The sequence below is a fragment of the Charadrius vociferus genome, unplaced genomic scaffold (assembly GCF_000708025.1).
Source record: "Charadrius vociferus isolate BGI_N301 unplaced genomic scaffold, ASM70802v2 scaffold549, whole genome shotgun sequence".
Lineage (NCBI taxonomy): Eukaryota > Metazoa > Chordata > Aves > Charadriiformes > Charadriidae > Charadrius > Charadrius vociferus.
The window spans coordinates 1,459,696-1,469,687 of NW_009650103.1; the positions used below are offsets into that span (position 1 = coordinate 1,459,696).

General features: G+C 42.0%; 1 protein-coding gene across 1 annotated transcript in view; it reads left to right on the forward strand.

Annotated features, from left to right (window-relative positions):
* Positions 1–745: 745 nt before the first annotated feature.
* WDR5 (WD repeat domain 5) overlaps positions 746–9,992 on the forward strand; it is a 13,014-nt gene continuing 3,767 nt past the window's right edge. Inside the window, exons 1-9 of the mRNA XM_009892254.1 lie at positions 746–947; positions 1,838–1,946; positions 3,251–3,324; positions 4,500–4,589; positions 5,265–5,354; positions 6,544–6,627; positions 7,694–7,749; positions 7,899–7,945; positions 8,758–8,833. Of these exons, the coding sequence (XP_009890556.1) occupies positions 867–947; positions 1,838–1,946; positions 3,251–3,324; positions 4,500–4,589; positions 5,265–5,354; positions 6,544–6,627; positions 7,694–7,749; positions 7,899–7,945; positions 8,758–8,833 (707 nt within the window). The 5' untranslated portion in view covers positions 746–866. The remainder of the gene's footprint in view (positions 948–1,837; positions 1,947–3,250; positions 3,325–4,499; positions 4,590–5,264; positions 5,355–6,543; positions 6,628–7,693; positions 7,750–7,898; positions 7,946–8,757; positions 8,834–9,992) is intronic.

Genomic DNA, 9,992 nt, shown 5'->3' on the forward strand with positions numbered 1-9,992 from the left:
GGGGGGCAAATGGTGCCTAATCCGCAGCAAAACAAAAAAGGGTGGTGGGATGATGTGAGCGCGCTTGGAAGACAAATCCTTCGCGCCAGGGCTGGGGCAGGTTCTGTTGGGCAGCTGGAACGTGGCTGAGCTGCGGTGGGGACTGTTCCCTCCGCGGCCTGGGCCCCGTTAGCCAACACCGGGCAGGCGCTGGGGGCAAGGCCGGTGTGAGGCCCTCGGTCAGGCCCGGGAGGGCATGATGGGATCCTCCAGCCGTTTAGGAGGGAAATACGAGACTGAAATACTTGTATTGCGAGATGAAAGGAATCTGGTAGGGTCTTAAGCCGTGGAAACGCCTGTTGTTTGTTGTGTTCGTTATGATCTTGTATTCTGTACCTTAATACATCTGAATTAAAGGCCTTAGGCAGTTCCCTCTGCCTTTTGTACAGACCGTTGTATTTACTAAGTACTCGCTAGGAAGATTGTGGGGAATATGATATGAAAACCCAGCCACACCTAGAAGCTATTCTTTATTTCTATTCGGAATGGAGCAGAGTGGAAAAAAGCTTTCCAAGAAGCGATAAAAGGCCGTGGCTTGGGTTCTTGGTCTTGCACGTTAGTAGGTCTGAAAGGCCTGAAATACTGCTGCATTGCTAAACAGGTATAGAATATGGGTGTTCATACTTGTTTCTGGTGACCTGCAGTTAGGCTAATTTCATTCTTCCAGCTACTGAGAATCTTTCTGACAGCTAATGAGAATATTCTGTTTCTGTTCCAGGTTTGCATTGCAGTGCGGTTCCCTTCTCTGTGGCAAGGGCTGCCTTTTGAAGCAGCACATTCATTCTCCCCTTCAAGCACCATAAGTCTCATTTGCCAGCTTCAGAACCATGGCAACAGAAGAAAAGAAGCCAGATGCAGAATCCACCAAAACACAATCTACTCCTTCCTCCTCGACCAATCAGAGCAAGGTGTGTGTAGGGCTCCGAACAATATCCGTGTAAATACACATGGCAACTACCTGCATATTCAACAGGCAAACCAGAATTAGAGAATTAAATTCTCATATAGATTAAGAGCTTCTCCAGATTTCTGCTTCTGCTGTTGTCTCGAGCTGAAAACGTGCTGAGGATTTTATGGGAAAAGTGGAGTGCAGCCTCTTTTGTCGCGCTAGGGTTTTTTGGGGGTTTTGTTTGTTTGTTTGTTTGTTTTGTTTAGTTGAAGTTCTTACAAACAAGATACTTCTTGTCACTCTGAGCGTTAGAAAGGCAGGTTGGGTGTATCCTTGGAATGCCTGGAGGTGACTGGAGAATTGGTGAACCTCTGTTGCTAGCTGCAAAGTGGGGAGGCAGTCCTTATTCAGATTCTTTGAAGCCTGCAGATGCTCAAAAGAGATGCTACTGTCTAACCATAAAGTCTTCACAAAGGGTGAAAAGGCCCCCCAAAAATGGTATTTTAGGGGTATGGAGGAATTGACCTGTGATTTAATTTGTGATAAGGATGAAGACTGCACACACTTAAAAGCACTACACAGATCAGTACCATCTTGATCTACCAAGTACTTTATGGCTGGACTGTTGGATTACTCATGCCTGTTTGTTATTGGCTTGGATGAATTTCACACCAAGGATGAGTTGGTGTTGTGCATGCAACAGTAAGCCACTGCTGGCCCCAGACAGCAAGGGTGTGTGTTTTGTTTTGAATTTGGAGAGGGGGGGGGGGAATGTAAACACTGAAATATCTATTATGGTGAACATTCATACATCTGTTACTGTGTACTGACCCAGTCTGATACAGAGCTTGTTACTGAGATACTAAATCTGGAATTTGTTCAACTCATTCACATATATTTTTCTTACAGCCTGCACCAGTAAAACCAAACTATGCGCTAAAGTTCACGTTAGCGGGACATACAAAGGCAGTCTCATCAGTAAAGTTTAGTCCTAATGGAGAGTGGCTAGCCAGCTCCTGTGAGTATTGCTTTCTTTTTTATCTCATCTAAAACATGCAAATGTGGGCCTTGGAGAACTGCCTGTCTATCGCGTTGCCTTCATCAGGTGGAGGAGGGGTGTGGTATCATGATTTTTCTTAAAAGGAGTGATACCAAAGCTGTCGGTCTTCGAAATAATCTGTTAAGTTCTGTTGCCAAGTTGGAGAGTCCTCACCTGTTCAGGTTTCTTTACTGAGCAAATGGGCAAAAGCAAACACAGGATTCTTTTCCTGTGCAAAGGAAGCCCTTGTGCTTTTCTGTATCACTAGACATCGCTTAAGCTTTTAAATTAAACTTTGTGTACAGCGTCTGCAGGCAGAAGCTTAGCTCTGGGAAATAAGGAAGGTAGCTTTGCGCTAATTGACTGGGCTGTAGAGTGTGGTATGGCAGACTGGCCACGTGCTGCTGTCCTGTGTGCCTGTGGTGCTTAATAAGTCAGAGCCTTTGATTACCCCAGTGAAATGTGTGGAAGTTTATTATAGTGTTTCACTACTTGCTCTCTTAAGTGGTAGATCAAGTTGTCTTCCTGTCAGCTGTGGTATTTCCTAAAATTTTTTTGGTAGTCAACGTTGCTTGACAGCTTTCCTTTGAAAATGTGTTTATATGACAGTGATCCAGAGAGGATCTGTATGTAAGGAAAGGGCAGTTGGAAAGAACATTGCTGATATGATGCTGAGGGCAACTCGAACATCTTCCAGACGTGGGAATGAGTTAGGTCTTTGGCTTAACTGCAAATAGCCTTAATAAGACCAGTGCAGTGTACCATATATAAATCATTTTTATGTTCAAGCGTCCTTGTGTAAGTGCCCCCTGTCCCCCCTCCAGGTTTTCCAACCTCTACCTCTGGCAAATATCAACCTTTTTCTCTGGCATGTTTTGCAAGTTAACGTGGATAATATGTTTGGGTTTTTGCAGGCATTAATTCAGTCCAGCATGTGGTGTAATTTTTGTTCTTTTTGGGCAAAAGCATTTCAACATTCCTATGGAATGGTACTACTTTTACCACTGGCAATCTAAAACAAAAGTAGAAACCCAAGTTGTCATCAGAGAAACTAAAGCGGCTGGAGACTCTGTGCATTCCAGGCAGTTTATGTAATCTCAGCTGCTGCAGCTTGGCGTGTACAAAACTGTTCTTTACCAATTACTTTATACACTTAAGTCTGCTCGGGGAGGGAGAATTACCCTGTGTTTGCAGAGACATAGTTAACGTATTTCTTTCCACCCGGAAGGGACAGCTGCATCTGTTAGCACTGTTAATCTCTTAACTGGCACATTCTTTTCCAGCTGCTGACAAACTCATTAAGATTTGGGGAGCATATGATGGCAAGTTTGAAAAGACAATATCTGGTCATAAACTGGTAAGTATGAGGAGATTACTGTGCACTCGAATACAAATTTACTTATAGAATCATAGAATCATTTAGGTTGGAAAAGACCTTTAAGATCATCAAGTCCAACCGCAAACCTAACAGTGCCAAGTCCACCACTAAGCGATGTCCCTAAACATGACATCTACCTGTCTTTTAAATACCTCCAGGGGTGGCGACTCAACCACTTCCCTGGGCAGCCTGTTCCAGTGCTTTCGGTGAAGAAATTTTTCCTAAAATCTAATCTTCTTGTAAAGAATTTTGCTTTCTTTCCTCATCCAGAAATTTCCATTCTTGGTTAGTTTGATTTGTGTAGAAGGCTTGTTCTTCAGTCTTGTTTTATACTGCTTTGTTTATACAGACCTGCACAACAGCCTGGGACTGGAATTGCTGAAGTAACACCAGGTCAGGCTGGAAATATGGGTGAAGTGCAGGCTGATAATGGAGTACCTGCCTGCACACTGCCTAGCCATTTTCTGGAGTCCCTCCATTTCAGGAACACCAACCTCAGACATGCTGGGCAGAACATTCTTGGGTGAAAATCCCTGTAAACTGTAACGCTGTGTTCTGTTCCATCTCTCCTTTGTATATGGAGCAGTGTGGCTTGCCTTTTAAGGAGATTGAATTTTTCTTGTGGGTTTGCCTATATAAACACAACACTTACTCATTCCGCAAAGTTCTAAAGAAAACTCAAAACTCCCAAACTCTTCGGTTTTGTTTTCTAAAGTTTCTTACATGCTGAAGTTTCATAAGCAAAAATGAAGATTCACCAAAAGGAAAACCAGTAGAATCTTGTTCTTTGCCAGCCCTTAGGGACTCACTGTAAAGAGCAAGCCATTTCTCATTAAGAGAAGCCACTTATTCAGATTAGTTTATATAGCATACTGTTTATGAATTCCAAGAAGGGGTGTTGGTGGCCACACTAAGAGGTATGCGAACAAGCCATTGATGTTTTTGTAGTATATGGCTCAGCTTAAAATGAACAAGTGTCAAAGGAGCTGTTAACCTAGTCGAATCAATGAATTTCCAAGTCTCAGTGCTGAATTTTCTTTTTATGTTTTGGCCGTGAATATAAAAAATATGTGATCTGTGTTTCCCATTTTCCTGTGTCAGTGAACAAATAGAGCTGAGAAGAGGTTGTTTTCCTTTTCTTTTTTTTTTTTTAGGGTATCTCTGATGTTGCTTGGTCATCAGATTCCAACCTGCTCGTCTCTGCCTCAGATGATAAAACTCTCAAAATATGGGATGTAAGCTCGGTAAGGTGGAAACTGTTATTTACCTTTCTTCTCCCCAGCGTTGGCATCTTAACTCATGTTCTTTTGAAAGGCAGCCACCTTGTGCCATTATGAGAGAAGGTAGGGTTTTAAGCACTGGCTCCCCTTTGGGTGATACTCTTTCCTGCTTATAATGAGCTGCTGGTTGGATGGGCTGTGAGGATGAGCGAGTTACGCTGTCTGCTTTTGGAAACAGAGGGATGCTTATGGGTTCCATGAGGAGTCTGGTTATCTTCTGAGAGTGGTTAAGCCTTATAATGGCAATGCAACTGCAGACTTCGTTTCTGAAAGCAGTCTCTCAGATGAAACTTACTTGTAGCTTCTTATCATAGCTTCACTTGTCTTTGCTTCTCTCCCCCTTCCTTTTCTGTGATTACAGTAAGAACTGGATAATTTGATTGAATTTTGGTTACGTATGTTGAACTGCTTAGTTCTCTTAAGTTGTCCAAAGGGTTTGCAACTCAACTGCAGTTATTAAAAATGTCTTTTTTTCTTTCCCATTGTTTTGCTGTGGCTGATCCTCTGCCCATCTAAGTCTGGGGTTAGAGATGGTTTCTTTGAGTGCTGCACAGTGATTAACTTTAATGCAGCTTATCTGAATGCATTTATGGCTGTGCAGGGTGCTGTATATTTTAACTCTGCTAACTCTTATTTCAGGGTAAGTGCTTAAAGACATTGAAAGGGCACAGTAACTACGTTTTCTGCTGCAACTTCAACCCTCAGTCAAACCTCATCGTGTCTGGATCAGTAAGTGATTTATTTTTTTCCTTTGTGCAAAGCAAGTGCTGCACACGCCCGTCGCCCGACGCTAAGGGGACAGACAGGTTCTTTTAGGGATCCTTGGCAGAATTATGACAGCACCAAACCATAGTTACAATTAAAGCTTTATTTTCTCAGAAGGATATTATGATTAGTATAGCACAGAATTTATGATTAGAACAGCACAGGGTTTCTACAAACAGAATCAATGTAGTACAATTTATAGGTAGCGTAATACAGAATTTATAATACAACTTAACTTATAATTCTAATCACCTAGATTCTAACTTAACTCAAAGTATGATTTCTGATCACCCGGACCCTCTGCAGTTCGGGCCAGATCTTAACACATGGTTTGGTGTGTCAATATAACAATCATAATCTAGACTGGAAAATCATGTAAAAGAATACTAGTCACTTACTCAATCCTCGGAGGAAGCAGACGATGGTGGTGGTGTCCCTGGCTACTGGGGGAGGTCATGGTATCACTGTCCACCAGCAGTTCTGGTCCACGTTTCCCCTTAGGACTTAGAACTGCTTGATTTTGTAGACAGTGCTCTGCGTGTTATTAGGCTTTCCAGTTCTGAGATGGGGTTATCACCACCACCGGGTTGGCCGGGTGCTTGGGACCTTCAAGGCTGGTGAGGAAGGGTGTAATCGGCCTGGCGCCCAGGAATCTTGAGGCTGGTAGGAAGGGAAAGAAGAAATCTGTTTGGTTTGTTTACTTGCTTCACAGGACCTTCAGGGCCTGATAATGAGGGAAAGGGAACAAGTATGTTACCTGCTTGGTCACAGAGAATGGCTGCTTGCCTTATAAAATGGCATTAGTTGGGCTAACGACGTTAGCAAGAGGGACCAGTCACAACCCTTCCTATTTCAATTCTGTCTTCTTCCACAAACAGATGAACAGTGCAGTGTCACTGCTGTCTTTGCTTGGGGACACAGTCAAGTCCTTAACCCATCCTCAATGTGCAGGTTTCCTGCATGGAGGGGAAGAGTTAAGGCAGCGATGTTCCCAATCTGTTATTTTTGCCCTGTGTGGTGCTTGTGTCCTAGGCTTTCTGATGCAGCTGCAGTGCAGCGGAGGAAGGCACGTGCATCTAGTCAAGCTATAACACCTTGCATGCCTTGAATAGGTGCATCATTAAACCACCTTGTGCATTTCTTCAATCTTCAGTTTGACGAAAGCGTGAGGATATGGGATGTGAAAACAGGGAAGTGCCTCAAGACGTTGCCTGCTCATTCTGACCCAGTTTCAGCTGTAAGTCCCTTCCAGTAAATGAACACACTGACATGCTTATTTTGTTTAGCAGAGTTCTTTTCCTTCCTCTGTTTGTAGAGAGGTTTGTGGTCCAACTCGTACTATGAAGCCCTTAGATAGTGTAGTGGATCGGCTGTGATGGATTTGCCAGTGGTCATTGCTCAATGAGAACAAAATGAACAATGTTTTCTGTAAGATCAATATGGATTTCGGTCTTGGGTGTTAATGTGGGGAGCAGTGAATAGTGGTGTGCCAGTCATGCCTGAGTCTAGCAGTCTGATGCTGGGGCACAGATCTGGGGTCACTTGAGGATCAGAGAACAGCCTGTTCATCTGTTGCTTCCATGTTCCGAGCTGTTACTGAAGTCCAGAGCAGGGTAGTTCCGTAGTATGCTCTGTTTCAAATCTCATTCATTTAATAGGTAAAAGGAGCTTGGAATACAGCAGTATCTATTCAAATGAAAGAAGAACAGAAGGTGTTCAGCTCTTAATGTTTTTGAAATTAAGGAAACTGAAAAAATTGTGAGCCTCAGATGTGCTAAACCATGGCTGTCGTGACATGATTGTTCTGCCTTGTGTAGAAGATATTTCACACTTACAAATGAATGTTAGTAGTAATTATTCTTTAAAATAGCAGTATTTTGAGGTGTAGTTCAAGGGAATAAATTGACCTTAAAACATCTGTGTGGCTACATATGAGGTTAAATTCCACGCCCTTAAAATTATAAGGTACTATCCCCAGATTTTATACTACTATTATTTGAGCGGCTAATTCTGTCTGGACTGGGTATCTCTGTGTTGATGTGTTCTTCTTAGCTTCTGAAGAAACATGTATTCTGTCCCTCTTTATAATTATGCCAGACAAACTGCGGGGAAAAGAATCCTGGTTTTAATCATGTTGCCTGTCTAAACTTGTTGCTTATTGTTTGTACGTCATGTTGACTTTCAGCTTCTACCCACATGTATTGCAGTGTCAATAATGGAAGATAAGTACATTCGGTGGGGCTTAAAAATTTGATCTTTGTGAACATCAGTAAAGTTAGTTTTCCCCTTCTATAATATTACAGGTGCATTTTAATCGTGATGGATCCCTGATAGTGTCAAGTAGCTATGATGGACTCTGGTAAGTGGTTATTTCTTGTCTGCAGCACTGGTCAAACCTTTTGCATTTAAAAAAAAAGGACTTTTTTAAAAAAAGCTTGTATCTGTACTGTTAAAATCAGAACAAAGGCTTCAAAACCAATACTAATGATTCTTGTTTGGTTTTAATAGTCGAATCTGGGATACAGCATCAGGCCAGTGCTTGAAAACACTGATTGGTAAGTAGGAATGCTTCTTACTTGTGTTATATTCTTCACGGTTAAGCTGTGACATAAATATTTTGCATCATTGCTGTGAACAGTGGCTTCCTTAAGCTCTATTTTGCTGTCGTCTTACCATTCTGTTAGTACACTGTTGTCCTCTTACCTGTTGCAATAAGAGGAACTATCCTCTCACATGAATGGAAACGTGCTTAAGCTTTGAGTGCTGTGTAGTATAGGTGGACAAATGAGTTTTCCAAAGTTTTCTGCCATTCAGCGGTGTAGTGCTTGCCGTGCAGCAGTTCAGAGCTGTAACCATAGAGTTGGTTGTGCTGTTGGATATGATGGAAACAAGTAGTCTGTAACTACACAAGCTGCCTGCTTTTATTGCAAGATGCATCAGGCATCTTATGAACATGGCTAATAAACAGAAACCACCTGTTGGACACATGTTCCCTGGTCCTTCATAGTCTTATAAAGTATTATATAGACAAGTTATATGGCATTGCAAATCAATGGCATGTATTCTAATATAATATTTTTAAAAGGTAGGGATATGGTCTTGCTCTGATAAGTATTGATGCAAGGAAGGAAAGTTCAGTTACAAATGGTTATTTAAAACGTTTGTGAGAAAAATGATTAATATTCTTAGATTACTGAAAACAATCACCTTTCTTACACCTCTCTTGTTCTTGAAGAGCCAAGGGACAACAAAACTGAAAGGTTGTTTCAGTAAAACAATTAACAACAAATTATTGTCAAAAGAAATTCTCTGTCAACGAGACAATACAACTGTGCACTGTTTAATACTGTTTTTATTTTCACTGTAGATGATGATAATCCTCCTGTGTCTTTTGTGAAATTCTCCCCAAATGGCAAATACATACTAGCTGCAACTTTGGACAAGTAGGTATTTAAAAAAAAAAGAAAAATCCACAGGCTTCAGAGTGTTCATGAGTATCAGATAAAACTTTATTTTGGTGCTGTTTAGCTATTGTAGTAATGTTACTGTACAAGTTCATATATACTATCAAACTTAAAAAGCCTGCAAGGTGTGTTTTGCTAATTGCACAGGCAGGACTTGGGTCTTTTTAAAGTCTTGGCACTGTTTAGTGACTGCAACACCCATTCATTCCTTCTCGTACCTTTCAAAACCTCAGCATTTCCTTGCATTAATTGTATGATTCTTTTGTAACATCAAGAGACAGAAAATCTAGCCTGTAAAAGACTGCAGTATATAAATCACTTTGTAGTAGGACATAAAAGCAGTGCAGGTGGGCTGATTGTATTGAGAATGATTCACCTAGAGAATTTCCATGCAGCTACTAAGAAGGGATTAGCTGGTCTATCATCTCCATTCACAGGCAGTAATGATGTGGTTGCTTTCGTGAGACCTTCATTTCCTGGACCGTGAGGTTGATGCCCTCCCTGTCTGAGCATCTTTGTACAAAAGATACCGCAGGGTGTTGCCTGCCTTTTTCAACTAGTGAATGAAAAGCAGAAAAAAAACAGGTTAGGCTCCCTAACTATCTTGCAAGCTCTGGCAGTAGCCGGGTGTCAGTACGGATGGTCTATATCTGGACATGCTTGGGGCTTGCTCAGTCTGTGGAACAGCCTAGTGCTTGCCTGAAACAAGTTTACTCGCTTTGTGTCCAAATTGTGTTCTGTAGCCTGCTTATTCACTTGCTCTGCACTAGCTTAGGCTTGAACGGGCTGAGGATGCCTCAGTCCAGTGTTTACTCCCCTGAAACACCCTGGCACAGGACTGCAAGTTGAAAAATTAGGGCAGTGTGTGTATATTTTGGTCTGTATCCCAATCTGGTCATTGGATAATAAAACAGCTGAGGGAAAGGTGATAGTTTCTAGAGACATCCCTGACTCTAGTGGGTTTCTCACCCTGAGAAAGATGATGTCTAATGAACGGTATGAACCTTTTGGATGCATCGGGAGTTGGGGGATGACTGCCAAACCACCTTAGCCTGTGTCACTGTAATTTGTCTGTTATCCTGCCCGTTGTTTCCCTAGTTGTCTGGTCATTATTTATAAAGAAACTTGCAGGTGTAGG